The following is an 18,385-nucleotide window of genomic DNA, read 5'->3' as shown; positions in this document are numbered from 1 at the left end:
TGATACCTGTATACCATATAAGACCTCCTGAATCAGAAAGTGGTTCTGTTGCTTTACAACACCCTTTCTTTATAACAAGGATGGGAAACACAGAGAAAGGTCTGTATCTGAACAGAATACTACTACACTGAACAAATGATTATTCTATTTTTACTTTCTTCTGATAGTACTTAGAAAAATGCTATTTCCATACATGTAGGTCATACTTTACTCAAAAAATCATTCATTCATTTATTATATCTGGTAAAATAAGAGAGACTGGCAGCATTAAATTCTAAGGATCCTTCTAATCCTGAAAAAAGCACATAAAACAGAAAGGAAAAAGAGTGAGAGCTTAAAATATTGTCTTGAGATTATAAAATTTAGTAAACAGTCAATTATACAAAATAAAACAAAAAAAACCCCACAAAACCAAAGTCTATTTAAACCCTAAATTAAGCCAGTTTTATCATGATTTAAGATAATATTAATACTCTATATTATATTACAGCAGAAATGTCTACATAATTAAATGTTTACTTGAATAATACCTTTGTTCCTCTTTAAAATCATGTAGAAATTAGTGCTTAAGATTTTATTTTATTTTTTTATTTTTTTATTTTTTTAAAGATTTTATTTATTTATTTGACAGAGAGAAATCACAAGTAGATGGAGAGGCAGGCAGAGAGAGAGGGAAGCAGGCTCTCCGCTGAGCAGAGAGCCCGATGGGGGACTCGATCCCAGGACTCTGAGATCATGACCTGAGCCGAAGGCAGCGGCTTAACCCACTGAGCCACCCAGGCGCCCAGTGCTTAAGATTTTAATAAGCTTATACAAGTATACTGTTTACAACTCTGTGAAGAGCACTTTAAAAGTACCTTCTTTAAATTATTAATTTCTTTGATAGAAGAATTAAACAGTATTTATGAAAACGATACATTCAGGTTATTACCTCCAATAATAATTTCCCACTTACATTTCTTGGAACATATAAGAAAAGCAATCCTGAAATAGTAACAATGAAAAAATTTCAAGCCATTTTTCAACAGGACTACTTTATACAAAATTTCTCTGACCCGTATGATGAAACTCTCATTAAGAGATGCCAAGAGGTAGTATGACAATGGGAAAAACACCTTTATTTCTATGATGTCCTATAAGTAAAATGTAACTACAATAATGTAATCTGCTACCATAATTAGAAAATGTTCTCAGATTTAGCAACAAATAAATTTCTGAAAATAGAAAATGTCAGTCACTGGAATGATATGATCAAAATAACATACTTCAGTTGGCCTATTTCAACCAACCTGTAATTGGATAGCTATTACTTTTTAATAAAAACAGCTTTATTCTTTTAAGAGAATCACTATTTTTTTTTTTTACTAACTTCTTTTTTAGAAATCACAATTTTATCTGTTAATCACCAACTTACTGGACTGAACTACTGCTTGAGTCTGTTCCGAGGTTCCAGATGCAATGTTTGTCAGAGCCCATGCAGCTTCAAACTGTAAAGAAGGACTACAAAAAACAAATAATGTTGAACTGTAGGGATTTTTACATTGGCCCAAATCTAATATCTACCAACCATTCCTCCCTTCAAACATTTTTTAAAGCATTAAATATTTTGTTTGAAAGTGATCGATCTATGCATCCAGCACTTTTTAAAAACCTCCAATGACTATTTACAGTATCTCTTCAGTATAAAAAGCTTACAATTTCCTCAGGTGTCCCATCCATTTTTAGTAAAACCTTTTTCTTTTTATAAAATTTTATTTCTTCATTTGAGAGAGAGAACTAGCACACAAGAACACAAACTGAATGGGGCTAAGAGGAGGGGCAAAAGGAGAGGGAGAAACAGGCTCCCTCCTCAGCAGGGAGCTCCACCCTAGGATCAAGGGATCATGATCTGAACTGAAGGCAGATGCTTTACTGACTGAGCCATCCAGGCATTCAAAAACTCTTTATTTAGATAGCTGCATATGACTACCCAAACAGTTTTCTCAAGCACTTAACAGCCAAACTAGTTTTTGCGAATTTTCAAAGCTTAAAAGTTCAATGTATCATTCTCAAGTTCCTCTTTGGCCTTTATGTTCACCTCCTGGTGTAAACACACCTTGCACTGTTTTTCACTGGCTTTTCAACTCCATCACATAGCCCTTTTCTTTTTTCTTTAAAAATCAAACTACCAGAAAATCTTGTCTTGTGCAAAGAATACATTCTAAAATACTTCTTAATGTACTTACTTGTCATCTCTTTCAAGACAATGGACTAAAATAGGCAATATTCCAGATTTTATTAAGTCATCAATTGGTGGATTTCGATCACTGGACAAAAGCTTCCTATAAGAAACATACATACTCTTGTGAAATTTAATGGTATATAATTAAATTCAAATTCATACTTGACATAAAGATTACACAAATCCTCACCCATCTGAGTACCATACAGAGCAATGTTTATGAAAACTTAATCAGCTCATTCTCCTATATAAACCAAGCAGCAGAATATGGCTGCATATTTACTACCCAATAAATGTAACCTTCTTGCCCTAGCTTAGACCCTCCACAAGTTGGCTCTGTCTTACCTAACTAATGAATCTTATTCTCTGTAATGCAACAATAAATCAGTTGTCTCACTATTTCAATCTCATTTCCAGGCTCTTCACATTCTATTCCCCACACTTGGAATGCCCTCTTTTCTGTCTATTCAAGCTCTATCTATTCAAAGTCCATTTCAATTTGTATGTTTTCACAATATCTTCTCTGAATTCCAAGAACATTTACACAGAATATGCTTACATTTGTTGTTGAGTATCACCCTAATTTTAATATACCCTTGCCTTCTCTATTAGGTTCTAAAGTTCTTATCAAGCAAGAATTACACATGCTTTTTCACAGTATTTTCCAGAGCACATGGCACAATTCTTAGCACAAAGTAGGAAATAACCCAGTCTTTCTTAACCTAGGTTCCAGATTTAATAAAAGAACTTTCTTCTACTACTTCACTGAAGACATTCAAGATTTAAAATGGCCTTTCTTTTGAGTGCACAATGGTGCCTACAATATCTACAAAATATAATACAAAATCAGTTTGATGACACTAATTGATTTGTGCTAAGGTACTAGCAATTCTAGTCACAGTTACTTTTCCAACATCAATGTAAATTCATAACATGTTAAAAAAAGGCAAACAAAGTCTTAGTATTACCGTGAAAATGAGTTTGATCTTATATACTTATAAAGTTGTCTCAGGTTCCCCTAGGGATCCAAAGACCATAATTCAAAAATATTGGCCTTGGGGCCCTTATGGCTTTCCTTAGAATGTCTACTGAGAAAAGCTGGTCGAAACTAACTTCAAATAATCAACTCTGGAAATAGTGAGAATAATATATCAAAATTTCTTAATCATCCTATCTGTAAACATTAATTTGCCATTTTGAGATGTGAGTACTTCTATGATTTTCTTCCAATATAACCAAGTCCCAAGAAGTTCTTTTACCTATAGTTGGCAATACTGTTAGTTCTGTAATTTTCCTATCTGTTCTAGGTTATTTAAAATGAATACACAAAAGTAGGGAAACTCTAATAAATATTTTTAATAAAAGATTTGTATACTGGCTAAGATACTGGATGGACCAGTGAAATCTTCTCTCGCTATGAAATTCTATGAGTAGGATCAATTACTTAAGTGTCTCTGTCCTACTAATAATAACACAGAGCATTATTCTTATATTTATAAATAGAGAAAGGAAAGACTGTATTATATTATGAGACAACCATGCGTTCTCTGACATACTCATTAATACAAAAGTCTCAGAAGTTTCTCTGGTCCTCCCCTTAAAATATAGGAGCATCTACCTCTAGAATATAGATTTCACAGCAGAAATATGCAACATAAGTTAATATTCCTACCTGGAAGTACACTGGCCAACTTTAAAGCCCTAAATCTTAATGTCTACTTGCCTGTACACTGCTACAGTAAGCTTGTAACTCAATTTATTATTTGATTAAAATAGGGATTGTGAAAAGAATTAGCTACCTGGGAAGGAGATGAAACATCTTTTTATAAAATTAAACCTGTTAATAAAAAGTAAAGTTTTATAAATAATGTTTTTCTATTAGTTGACAGCAATAACCTGTCAACACAACTCTTCCCTAGCATCTGTATGTACTATGCAAGCTGAAACTTAAGTTTATTTATTTGTGAGTTTAGAAAACTGCTACCAATTTTAATACTCTAGATCACAGAAAAAATTTTTGAAGTAAATGTAGTTGGTCTATGGACTATTCTTTACAGCTTGTCATCAAAGTTAAATATGAGTGACAGTACTACTGTACACTGAAAACTCAAACAGAACTCCTGGGTAAGTTATAAATTTAAAATATGTCCCCAAAACTTAACTTACCTAGCAGCTTGAACTGCACTTAATTGAATTCCTTGGTTATCACTTGAAGCATTCTATAAAAAATTAAAACAATTTTTGATATAGATACATAATAATTAGAAATACAAATGAAGACGGGGGAAAAACTCAACTTACTTGAACAATAGCTTCTAGAGAGGTATTTTGCTGTGAAAAAAATTAAAGAAAAAACTAAGTTAAAAAGTCACCTTAAAATTCTATATTTATGTAAAATTTTTCACTGGCAGTTTTTAAGTTACTAGAATAACAATAACTTACCACTCTATAATCGCCATCTATATCAGAATCTTCACAGATATCTTCATGTGGTACATTTCTTCTCTTTAAGAGATGCTCATCTCTTTTATTCTTTAAAAAAAAAAAGATATGTATCAAAAAAAGAACTTTAGTTAAAAAAGCTAAATACTTTCATACAAAAAGCTTAGGCAATCCTGTGCCTACAAACTAAAATGGGAAGTGCCTTTTAAAAGTAAAATGCAAATGCAGAAAATTAAACCAAACTGTGATTCAAATATTTAAGCAACACAAAATTTGAGTCCCAAGCCCCAAATATTACATTTTTAATGAACCGTGAACTATGTAAAAAGAAATTAAAAAGCAAAAAATTGATTAAAAAAGACAGTGTGTAGTTTAAGCCAGAACCAAACATATATGTATTTATTTAAAAGTACTAAACCATTTTATACATCATCTGGGAGCTTCTCTTTATCACCTAAAAACAAAGTCAAAGCAAAAGTTGGGCAGTTCAAAATCAGACTAAAATCAACAATGCCTTACAAAAATCAAGGCCCACTCAAATTTCACTAAAAAATGTGCGGGACAAATTTAAAGATATACTCCCAACTATAACCTTCTTTTTTTTACACACATGAAATATAACCTATTTTAATACTTGAAAAGTTGATGAAATTTGTAAATGGAGTAAGTTCTTTTCAGAACTTGTGTATAACTACACCTGCAAGCAGCTGAAATATTTAGTATAACTGTATAGATAAGACTTTCACTTTCTATAAATTATTAAAGATTACAGAAGAAAAACACCATATAACTCATTTATCTCTATTCTTGGGAGAGTGGCCAAGTTGTATTTTGCCAACTTCAATAGCTTGGTTAAGTTTAGTTAAAATCCTTCAGTTTTCAAAAGAAAAAGAAATAGCAAACACTTGCGATTAATATACATTTAGTATCTTCTACATATGCTGTAATAATGTTAGAATTATGCTTGGAAGTACTCAATATTAGTCAGACTCACCTTCCTTAATTCAACTACAACTTCATTTCGTTGTCTTCTCATAGTCTACAAGAAATTAAAGAAAAATATTTTTAAGAAACGATCTCAATTTCCATCACCCAGGAAAACCACTATTAACATTTCAATGTATATCCCATAATCTTTTCTTCTAGTCATATGTAAATAAAGTCATATTTTACTCAAAATAAGGATCATATTATAGACATGACTTTCTATGTTAGATATAAAATTTTAAAACTATAATGTATGAGAATACAAAGATACAAAGAATGAAAGAACCAACCCATAAGCTCACCTCACATATGAATCATGGCACTTAAAGAAGTAATACATATACAAGGCTAGTAAATTCAGCAGCTTAAAAGGAGGGAAGGTGTCTTCCTATCCATCCAGTCTCTTTCTCTAAAGGGAAAGACTGTGAGATTTACTGTGATTCTGACACACTTATCTACTTATTCTGTTTTTACCTTACTTTTGTTTACTTAATTTATAGATTTTAGAGCCCTTCCATGGTGGTATAATACAGTAAATCTTTTTCATTATTTCTAATGACCACAAAATTTTTCTACCACATACTGTAACCATTCTCTTACTTCTTAACATGCGTTTTGCTCATTTTAAACCTCCCTAGTACACAGATTCATGCTTACTGTAAAACATTCAAACTTTCAGAAACAATACAAGTTTAAGCTCTAAGTATAAGTTCTCCTCATTCTTTCTAGTGACTGCATATGCCAGGGCATATTAAGTAGAAACAGCAAGTAACAAAGTAATACTCATATATCTGATTAAAGACTTCAAACTTCTATCCAAAACCGAACTTTTAATTTTTAACAAACATACATAACTCTATCTCATCTCACATGATTCATATGGGAGGAGAGACTGAGAGTTCTTTTATCCTCTGTATCTTTATTTTTATAAGGCTTATGTTACTGTTTAAAAAATTTATGCCGGGGCACTTGGTTGGCTGTCAGTTAAGTGTCCAACTCTTGATCTCAGGGTCATGAAATCAAGCCCTTGTGACAGGCTTTGTACTCAGTGGGGAGTCTGCTTGAGATTCTCTTCCTCTCCCGTCACTCATGGGCTCTCTTAAATAAATCTTTAAAAAAATTTTAAGACATATTCAGCATTATAAATCTATTAATAATTTCAAAGGGATTTTTAAGCAAATGGCAGCTCTATCCTTCAAGATGCACAGACCAAAAACTTTATAGCCATCCTTGATTCTTTTTCTCCCATGTCACACATTCGATTATACCAAATCCTCCCACTGGTTCAACCTTCAAACCTTATTTGAAATCCAATTACATATACCTTCTCTGCCACTACTCTGGTCCAACTCACCATTAACGCTCACCTAGATAATTGCAAAAGTCTCTGAACTTGTACCCCTCTTCCTGTTCTTGCCCTCCTCCGTATTCGTTGTTATCACAATAACCAAAGCAATCCTCACAGGTAATCTTAATTTCTGAGTCCCATAGTCTCCTTTGACAATCTGGTGAAATCAATGAACACCTTCCATATAGTGTTAGTTATTATTTATTTTTTAAAAGATTTATTAATTGAGAGAGCACAAACAGAGGAAGGGGCAGAGGGAGAGAAGAATCTCCAGTGGATTCCATGCTGAGTGCAAGGCCCAACACGGGGCTTGATCCCACAACATATCTGAAAATCAAGAGTCAGTAGCTTAAACCAACTGACCCATCCAGGTGCCCCCAAATACTTTCTAAATAGAGATAAGAAATAGATAAAGATTACAAAGAAAAACAATTATATTGATATATAATTGTGAAAAATATATAAATATGAAAAGACAAACTATAATATATGTAATTCATTATCACATTAAGTGGGATCTAACAGTGAGTCTAGTAAGTACTATAATTTCAAAGTAATGTTGATGATTTAAATGATTTAAGAGATCCTGCAACAATAATGTTCTACTGGTGGTGACAAAAGTCACAGGTCACTTTAATAACTACTATTTACTGGCTATATTATTAAATGAAGGAAAGTTAGAAGAACTGTTAAAAGTTAGTGAAAATAAAGAAGTAATTTTTTCTAAGTCTCCAGGTCCTCCTGAATTCTACCCATAGCCTCTGAGGAAGGACTTAGTAAAGAACCACTTTTTAAGTCAGTCAGATCGTATCACCTGCCTGTTCAAAACCATCAATGGTGCTCCACTTTGGAGTAAAAGCCCAGTCATAAAAATGCTTTAAGTCCACTCAAATCTTCCTATGTTATTATTCCTTCTCCAATAACCACCTTTCAGACCTCAGCCCCTATCATTCTCCTGATTCACTCTGCAGTATCTACACTAACTTTGCTATTCCTCTAACATTCTGGAAATTCTCCTCTTCAATTCTCTCTCTCTTATTGCTTCACTAACACACTATGCAGCAACTCCCAAGGATGAGCTCCAGAGCCAAACAGCTTGGGTTCAATTTTCAGCCATATTACTTACCAGCTCTCTCAATGCCTTTTGTTATCTATAAAATGAGGATAGTAAAAATATCTATTTCACAGGATACTATAAAGATTAAGTAAGTTAATATATGTAAAGGAGTTAAATAGCTCCTAGCAGATAACAGTGTATGTGTTAGCTATCATTATTATTACTACTGCTAACTCCTCAGGCTGTAATGCTCTTCCCTCACTATCTGCAGTGCTCACTCTCATCTTTCAAATGTCACCTCCATGGTAAGGTCTTTCCCTTCCTACCCAACCAGCAATTCTCCTGCTGGGTACTCTCTATTCCTCTTCTATTTTTCTCCATACTACTTATCACATGCCAATATGCTATATAAAACTTTGTTATCCTCTCCCAACTAGAACTTAAGTTCACTATATAAGGAACAACACAAGGAATAAATATTATTCCTTCTTAAAATGTACTGGGTAATCTTTTATGTCCAGAAATCTTTACTTCAATTTTTGACCAAACCAATTTATTCAATTTCTGTTTAAGTGAACTTCTGATGATCATTTCAGTTTTGGTACAGATATGTATTTAAAAAATACCCAAAGAATGAAACCGGACCACTTTCTTACACCATACACAAAAATAAATTCAAATTGGGTTAAAGACCTAAATGTGAGATCTGAAACCATAAAACTCTAGAAAGAAAACATAGGCAGTAATTTCTTTGACATCAGCCATAGAAACATTTCACTAGATGGGTCCCCTCTGGCATGGGAAGCAAAAGCAAAATTAAACTACTGGGACCTACACCAAAATAAAAAAGTTTTGCACAGCAAAGGAAATCATCAACAAAACAAAAAGGCAACCTACTAAACAAGAGAAGATAAAATGATATATCCAATAAGGTGTTAATATCCAAAATACATTAAAAAAATAATCTACAACTCAACACCAAAAAAGAACAAATAATCCAATTAAAAAATGGGCAGGGGAACTGAATGAACATTTTCCCCAAAACATCCAGATGGCCAGGAGACACATGAGAAGATGCTCAACATCACTAATCATCAGGGAAATGAAAATTAAAACCACAATGAGATATCACTTTACACCTGTCAGAATGGCTAAAATTGAAACCACAAGAAATAACAAAGTGTTGGTGAGGATACTGGAAAAAGGGGACCCACGAGTACAGTTGGTGGGAATGCAAACTGGTACAGCTACTGTAGAAAACAGTATGTAGGTTCCTCAAAACCTGAAAATGGCAGTATCTTACAACCCAAGAGTATCCTACAGTATCATACAATCCAGGCAGTATCCTACAATCCAATAGTGGATTACTGGATATTTACCCCTCAAAACACAAAACTCCAGACACCCCTATGTTTACTGGAGCATTACTTTCCAAAAGCTAAATTATGAAAACAACCCAAGTGCCCATCAATCAATGAACAGATAAAGAAGATATGAGATACACACACACACACACACACATACACACACACACACACACACACACACACACACAATGTTATTTGGCCATAAAAAAGAATGAAATTTTGCTATTTGCAATGACATGGATGAAGCTAGAGAGTATAATGCTAAGCGAAGTCAGTCAGAGAGACAAATACATTATTTCACTCATACGCAGAATTTAATAAGCAAACCAAATGAACAATGAATAACAACAACAACAACAACAACAACAAAACAGAAAATAAACTGCTGGCGGCCAGAGGGAGTTAGGTGAGAGATGGGTGAAACAGGTGAAGGGGATTAAGAGTATACATACCATGATGAGCAGAGAATAGTTCAATCATTATATTGTACACCTGAAGCTAATATAACATTGTCTGTTGATTATATTTGAGTAAAAAATATATAAACAAAACTCAAAACCCCTGGAAACTGTTTTCCAAATTGGTTATATAACTGTCCATCCCAACAACAGTACCTGAGAGTTCTAGCCTTCACATTCTTATCAAAATTTGAAATGGTCAATCTTTTTCAAGTAGTCAATTTTAACAGATATGTGGTGGTCTTCATTTCCCTTATGATTAATGATACTGAGCAACTTTTCACGTGTTTTTTCTTTCCATTGTTTATTTAAAGTAGGCTCCATGCCAACGCAAGGCTGGAACCCACAACCCTGAGATCAAAACCTGAGCCAAGATCAAGAGTTGGACACTCAATCTACTGAGCCACCAAGGTGCCCCTCTTGTATTTATTTTCTATCTTACATTTTCTTTCATAAAGTCTTTTGGAATCCTTTGCCCTTAAAAAAAAAAAAAAAAACCTCAATAAAAAAATACCAACAAGTGCTCGCTTCGGCAACACATATACAAAAAAAATAAATAAATAAACAACCAACAAGACAGGTTGCAAAATGAATAAAAAAAACTTACCCAAGTACTACAATAAAAATTTCAACATTCACTATCCTTTAACTATTACAGCCTTAAAACGTTAAAAAATTTTTGTTTTGTTTTGTTTTTTAATAAATAAGAAAACTAAGGTGTAGACAAGTTAAATTACCTGGCTAAGATCACACAGCTAGAAGTGGGATAGCTAGGATCAGAATTCAGATGGTCTCCTACAAAGCCAATTAACCAGTAAGCCACGCCCTCTCCCCCAAGTCTTAAAGTTTAAGCCAATCTTGGAGCTTATGGTTCATAGTAAAGAAAAAGATATTATCAAGACAATGGGCTTTGTACTGTAACATAGTACAAAAACACTGAATTTCAGTAAACAACAACAAAAAATTAGGCCCTATATCTCACACACAGAAAATAAAACTTGTAAAATTGTTCAATAAAAGGTAGACTTTTGAGGAATAGATAGCTGAAGTCAAAAAAAAGTTCTATGAGTAAATCTTCAACCTAAAGAAGCAGAGTGAAGTCATAGTGGGCTTTAACTTCTTTTCAATGAAGTAAAATGTTACATAAATTAATAAAATATTGGGGCGCCTGGGCGTTGGGTGGCTGTCGGCCTTCGGCTCAGGTCATGATCTCAGGGTCTGGGATCATGCCCTTCATTGGAGCCTGCTTCTCTCTCTACCTGCTGCTCCCCCTTTCTTGTGCTATCAAATAAAATCTTTAATTAATAAGATATTAAATAAATAAATATCACATTTATATAAATATCTTATTTACACCCAAAGAATTTTTTACCAATACAGTATATCTTACTTATTAAATCTGGAGTTTCTGATAATTTGGAACTATTAATAAAGGATTTATCAAACCAATTTCACATGGTAGTAGTGACATATGCCTCGGGCTATTCCTACCCACAGAAATTTACTTGCAAAGTAAGAGATTTGACAATCTCTTTATTACAGAGCAAGAAAGCAAGAAAAGAATTTTCTTCTTTTGAGAAAAGGCTATTACCTTCAAGGTAAAGAGAAGACTGAATTAACTAGCAGAAAGACACCCTAAGCAGCAGCCTGGCAGCATTTATTTGCCAAGTCTTTAAAGTGGTATTAGATTTTTAGACATTTACCAAATCACAAGTCCAACTCAAATAAAGGACTATCTCTCTGGGGTCCCATGAAAGGGGTATATAAGGCTTATTTTTTCTAAGTCTTAACTCAAAAAGCAGAGGTTTTATATACTATATACAAATGTAATAGTTGTGAATTCACATGACTTACACTGATGCAGTGAGCTGTCAATTAGAATTCCAAAAGGCTGCCAAACTGGCCAGACTTATTTATAGGCCAAAGAGCTATCTAAAGGACAAAGGCTGTAAATGGGGGGATGGGGGAAAGGCAAAGAAAGAGACTGAGTAAGGGGTGGAGTTTAGGCAGATCATCCAGTATTTTTGTACTTCTTTGCTTGTAATAAATACAGATACAAAATCCTAAATTCAGGCAAAGGGGGACAAGAAATTGTCAAAAAATTCAAACAAGTGAATGTTACAGAATATAGTTTTTGTTTTGTTTTTTTTTTTTTTAAGATTTTATTTATTTATTTGACAGGCAGAGATCACAAGTAGGCAGAGAGTCAGGCAAATAGAAAGGTGGAAGCAGGCTCCCTGCTGAGCAGGGAGCCCAATGCGGGGCATCATGACCTGAGCCGAAGGTAGAGGCTTTAACCCACTGAGCCACCCAGGCACCCCCAGAATATAGTTTTTTAATTTAACAAATGATTACTGTGTCTATCACTATCCTAAATCCTAGGGATTAAACACTTTCGTCCACTGAGGATAGGGTTTAGTCCTTCCTCTTCCAATTTATGGCTATTTTCTAACTAGTGGCTACTTAATTTCTAAGTCACTTTTTACCCATGTATAGTTTTTCTTTAAAGCTCTAAAAACTAGGGGTGCCTGGGTGGCTCAGGTGTTAAGCATCTGCCTTCAGCTCAGGTCATGATCCCAGGGTCCTGGGATCGAGCCCCACATTGGGCTCCCTGCTCGGCGGGAAGCCTGCTTCTCCCTCCCCCACTCCCCTTGGTTGTGTTCCCTCTCTCGCTGTGTTTCTCTCTGTCCAATAAATAAAAATCTTAAAAACAAACCTCTACAAAATACTAGTTTAAGTTATGATGATGTAATAACATACTGTATGAAACCTGAATATTTTTTTATTTTTTGAGTAAAATATGAGAGTTTAGCTGACTTAATCTCACTAGAGAAAATTTTAGAAGTTAGTCATACAAAAGATAAGGAATGTAATACTTTGATTTTACTTCATCCAGCCCATCTCCATCCCTTAGGAATGTTAATATTTAGGTAACAGCACAAAAAAAACAAAAGAAGATAAAAATGTAAAAGACTATCAGGCACGAGATATTTTGTGGGGTGATGGAATATATTCTAAAATTGGATTGTAGCAATGGTTGCATAACTCTGAAAATTTACTAAAAAAATCACTGAATTGTACACTTTAAATGGGTTTTACGTAAGATAAATTTTATCTCTATAAAGCAATTTTTAAAACATTATATATACACACACAAACATACATAACCTTCCCCTCCCCACAACATGGATTACCTATGTATTATTATTTAGAGCCTGCTGGGAAGCATTTACTCAATCAAATATTTATTAATCACCTATTTGTTAAACACCAGAAATACAAAGATGGGCCAGACACAGGAAATCCTTGGCTTTAAGGAGGTAGTATTTATGACAGAGAAATATAATAAGTTAATAATAAAGCCTAACATTTAGTAAACATTTGGTGCCAAACACCATTTATAACACATTACTTGATTTTACTCATCTAATAAATGTAATGTGTTATAACATGCATATACTGATCTTGACAGTAGAAAGTCTGCAGTAAGTAAAAATGAATGTAAGCATAATCTTGCCCGTGGGGAGTCTGCTTGAGATTCTCTCTCTCCCTCTTTCTTTGTTCCTCCCTCCTACTTGCACGTTTGCTCATTCTCTCTCTCAAATAAATCTTTAAAAAAAAAAAAAAAAAAAGCTCATTTTCCCATTCCTTTCCTACTTTTCCCTCCTTTCATTTCCATTTGCTAATCCCTCCAGCAGCAGCCATCAAGGTGCTTATTCATGCGTTTGCCAAGTATCACGTATGCTGGCAAAACTGCTTGTGATTAGCAGATAAATTCCAACTTTATTTATGACATTTCCCATTTATGACAATAAAAAAAAGTGAAATTTTGAATGCTTAATGTTAAATGCTTACTCAAACTGTGATTTCTCAAGATAGTATTTATTAATAGTAGTAGCTATATGCATTACTAGTGATGGGCAAGTCTTCATAAGTCAATCAAATTTCTACCTCTAACAAGTAAAAAGCTTACTCAAGATTGAGTAATAGAGAAGTTTGAAAGTAAATTAAACAGGCGGCCAGATTTAACCTTGGCAAGTTACTGAACAATTTAAAGTAATTCTACCAGAAATAATAATACTTTAAAATGATCCACATCTAAGTTATAAGCACTGAAACAATTAGTACATAAATATAATTTAAAAATCACAAAAAAATGTGAGAAATTATTAACTGTTAACTCCAGTGGCACCTGGGTGGTTCACTCTGTTAAGCGTCTGCCTTTAGCTAAGGTCATGATCTCAGGGTTCTGGGACTAAGTGGGAATTTGCTTCTCCCTCTTCCTCTGCCCTTCCACCTGCTCATGTGCATGCTCTTTTCCTCTCATAAATAAAATCTTAAGGGGGAAAAAAAAAGTTGTTAACTCCAAGGAATGGGATTACAGTAGAGTTTCACTACTAAGTATTTGAACAACAGAGAAATGTATTAAATTCAGAAATTATATTTACCTCTTTGGAAAAGTTAAAAAATAAATGTAGGAAAAGAAAGAAGTTCAATTTCCAGTTTTTTGTCTGTCTTGTACAACACACACACACACACCCACACCCACACACTCTGTAGTGTCATATCCAAGAAATCTCTGCCCAATCTAATGTCATGAAATTTCTGTCCCATTCTTTCTCCTAAGAGTTTTGTTTTAGGTCTTACACTTAGGTTCTTGATCCATTTTGGGTTAATTTTTAGTATATGGTGTTAAGGGTTCAATTTCATTCTTTTACTTGCAGCTATCAAATTTTCCCAACCCCATTTTTTTTTTTTTAAAGATTTTATTTATTTATTTGACAGACAGAGATCACAAGTAGGCAGAGAGGCAGGCAGAGAGAGAGAGAGAGAGAGAGGGAAGAAGGCTTCCTGCGGAGCAGGGAGCCTGATGCGGGGCTCGATCCCAGGACCCTGAGATCATGACCCGAGCCAAAGGCAGCAGCCCAAACCACTGAGCCACCCAGGCGCCCCGTAGCCCCATTTTTTGAAGACTGCTCTTTACCACTGAATGGTCTTGGTGCTCTTGTCAAAAATCTTTGAATATACATGCAAGAGTTTATTTCTAGACTCTCTCTTCTATTCTGTAGAATATGTTTGACTTTATGTCAATACCACACTGTTTTGATTACTGTAACCTTCAAGTTAAATTAGGAAGTGTGAGACCTCCAACTTTCTCTTCTTTTTCTGGATTGTTCTGGCTATTATTCAGGGTCCCTTGAGATTCCATATGGACTTTTCCATTAAATCTGTAGATCACTTTAGGCATACTAACATTTAATAATAGGTCTTCCAACTCATGAACATGGGATGCCTTTCCATTTATTTTTGCTCTCTTTAATTTCTTTTAGCAACATTTTGCAGTTTTCAATGTGAAAGTCTCTTACCTCATTAGTTAGGTTTTTCCTAAGTATTTCATGCCTTTTGATCCTTTTGTAACTCAATGTTTCTCAATTTCCTTCTCAAATTGTTCCTTATGAGTAAATGCTGATTTTAAATCCTGTAACTTTGCTGAATCATTTATTACTTCTAACATTTTTTTAAGAGGATCATTAAGGGTTTCTACATATAAGTTCAAACTATCTACAGAGAATTTTACTGACTCCTTTCCAGTCTGGCTAGGACTTTTAGTACCATGCTGAATAATACTAGTAAAAGTGGACATCCTTCTATTCTTATTCTTCCAAGGAAAGCTTTCAATCTTTCACCATTGAGTGTCATTTGCTAGGGCTTTTCGTATTTGGTCTTTAGTGTACTGAGGTTGTTTCCTTCTAGTCTTAGATATGAGTGTTTTTATTATGAAAGGGTACTTAATTTTGTCAAATGCTTTTTTGGGTATTTTTGCCCTTCATCCTGTTAATTTGGTACAGTACATTGATTTTCATATATTGAACCATCCTTTACATTCCAGGATTAAATCCACTTGTTCAGGGTATATAATCTTTTTAAGATGCTGCTGAATTCAGTCTGCTAGTATTCTGAAAATTTCTGCAACACCATTCATCAAGGATATTGTTCTGCAGTTTTCTTGTACTGTCTCTGGCTTTGGCACCAGAGTAATGCTGGCCTCACAGAATAGATGTAAACATATTTCCTCGTCTTCAGTTTTTTGGAAGTGTTTAAGTGGGACTTTAAAAAGGTATTAATTCTTTAAATATTTGGTAGAATTCTCCAGTGAAGCCATCTGGTTCTGAGCTTTTCTCTGTTGGGAGATTTTTGATTACTGATTCAACCTCTTTACTAGTTACAGATCTGTTTAGATTTTGTTTCTTCAGGATCCAGTCTTGGTAGGTTGTGTTTCTAGGAATTTATCTATGTTATCCAATTTGTTGATGTATAAGTAATACATATCCTTTTGCAATACTCTTCTACAAAACACATGACAAGTAAAAAACATTTATCTTATACAAGGAAACACTAAAATATGGGTACATTAACTAAATTCCAATGGTTCTCCGTCTGGGGTGACTTTTGTCATTCAGAGAACATCTGGCAATCTGGAGGTAATTGGCTTTTACAACTGGGGCGAGGTATGGTACTGGCATCTACTGCCAGAGACAAGGGAAGCTGCTAAAACATTCTACAATGCACAGGATGGTTCTCCAGAACAAAAAATTATTTGGTTCGAAGTACCAAAAGTGTTAAGGTGGAGAAACTTGGCTGCATTCTATTGTGAGTTATTCTAATAAGAACCCAAATTAAGTTCAAATACATTTGGAAAAATGTACACAAGAAAAAGTAAACATTCTAAAACATTTAGCAGTAGTAAGATTATATAGGACTACTTTATTTTCCCATTTTTCTAAAAAATTTCTACAATTACCATTCCCCAACCATTTCAAGAGACAAAAAATTACCTTGTTTTAAAAAATTTGATTGAGTCACTACTTCTATTTTTTTTTAAGGTTTCATTTATTTATTTGAGAGAGAGTGAAAGTGAGAAAGATCACAGAGGGAGAGGGAGAAGCAGACTCGCCATTGAGTAGAGAGCCTGATGTGGGGCCTGATTCCAGGACCCCAAGATCATGACCTAAGCCGAAGGAAGATACCCAACAGACTGAGACACCCAAGTGCCCCTCGTCACTAATTCTAATCAGAGCGCACACACACATTTTTTAAAGTTTCATTTAATTCCCTGCCACTGATATGCCAGTCTCTGTAATGAAAATTAAGAAAAGACTGGTATACAAAATAGACCTGGTCTTACTCTCAGGGAGCTTCTAGTCTGATGGGAGCAATTAACACTGAGTGACTATGCTAACAAATTATCATCAGTGTTCTTTTTTTTTTTTTTTTTTTTTTTTAAAGATTTTATTTATCAGAGGGAGAGAGGGGGAGAGAGCGAGCACAGGCAGACAGAATGGCAGGCAGAGGCAGAGGGAGAAGCAGGCTCCCTGCTGAGCAAGGAGCCCGATGTGGGACTCGATCCCAGGATGCTGGGATCATGACCTGAGCCGAAGGCAGCTGCTTAACCAACTGAGCCACCCAGGCGTCCCATCATCAGTGTTCTTAAGGAAAACAACAGGGGCAGTGGGGTGGAAGGATGGCATCTCTAAGTAAATAACACTGAAGACTCAAAGGATGAGAGATAACCAAGCAGTGAAGGAAAGGGGACGAAGGTTAAAAAAAAGGGGGGGGGGTGGAAAAAGCATTCAGACAGAACAGTACGGGTAATGGGCCTAAAGAGGAAAGAGCTATCGAAGTGTTAAAACAATTAAAAGAACATGAGAATATAAGTAAAGGAGATAATAAAGTGACAGAGGTAGGAGAAAAAGGGACCAGAGCTGGCAAGGCCTTGAAGGTCTCAGTAAAGAGTCCGGAAGCTAAGTGTGCTAGGAACCTACTGAAACAGAGAAGAGGCACGATTTCATTTTTTAAAAGAACCATGCTAGCTGTTTTATGAACCGGAGAAGAGCAAAAGCAGAAATAAGGCAATCACTATGGAGATGAGATTAATACTGAGGTTATAATGATGTGCCTCAGATTTTAATAGTGAGTAGAAAGTTAACAGAAAATTAAGAACGGAGTGACAGTATCTAAATAATGTCACACTTACAACCTTGTCTAAAAGAAACTTCTCTTTCCAGGGATGCTGCTGCAGAAGGAGGCAAAGGCTGTTCTTTATCAGTGACATCCTCCCTTCCACACCACTGCTGACTGGCTAAGGGGTGAAGGGGAAAGCCTGACTCAGGAAAAGCCAATCCATAAGCAGACCAGCAGTAAAAAACAATCTGTTTCACCTTGGGCAGAACTTTATTGGCTCAGGTTCTCTCAGTAACTTTAACCCAAAATTACATAAAGACTAATACAGTATCAGGGCGGCGGGGTGGGGGGAATCTAGTACTGGGTTAGTGGCTGGTGGAGCAGTAAAAAAAGGATCCATGAACTCCTACCACCAAGACACTCTTACCTCAAGTATCTTGAATAATGTGAGAATGGTTCTTTAATTTTCCCCACACCCTTATTTGACGTAGTCTGGATAAAAGGTGTTCCCTGCACTCTTAAAAGCTTAATTAAAGCTAGTAC

The 18,385-nt window shown here is 34.8% G+C and overlaps 1 protein-coding gene across 4 annotated transcripts in view; it reads right to left on the bottom strand.

Moving 5' to 3' along the window:
• The window catches only part of KPNA4 (karyopherin subunit alpha 4), a 57,434-nt gene that overhangs the window by 28,573 nt on the left and 10,476 nt on the right, over positions 1-18,385 (bottom strand). For all 4 annotated transcript variants that reach the window (XM_059163625.1, XM_059163623.1, XM_059163621.1 and 1 more), the window contains 6 exons: positions 5,658-5,702; positions 4,664-4,753; positions 4,523-4,552; positions 4,388-4,440; positions 2,226-2,321; positions 1,415-1,500 (listed from right to left, as the gene is read on the bottom strand). In XM_059163625.1, coding sequence (XP_059019608.1) covers positions 1,415-1,500; positions 2,226-2,321; positions 4,388-4,440; positions 4,523-4,552; positions 4,664-4,753; positions 5,658-5,702 — 400 coding nt within the window. The remainder of the gene's footprint in view (positions 1-1,414; positions 1,501-2,225; positions 2,322-4,387; positions 4,441-4,522; positions 4,553-4,663; positions 4,754-5,657; positions 5,703-18,385) is intronic.

This window comes from Mustela lutreola, chromosome 2 (genome assembly GCF_030435805.1).
Source record: "Mustela lutreola isolate mMusLut2 chromosome 2, mMusLut2.pri, whole genome shotgun sequence".
In the NCBI taxonomy this organism is placed as follows: domain Eukaryota; kingdom Metazoa; phylum Chordata; class Mammalia; order Carnivora; family Mustelidae; genus Mustela; species Mustela lutreola.
The sequence above is the reverse complement of the archived record's forward strand: the minus strand, read 5'-3'. Positions and strand labels throughout refer to the sequence as shown.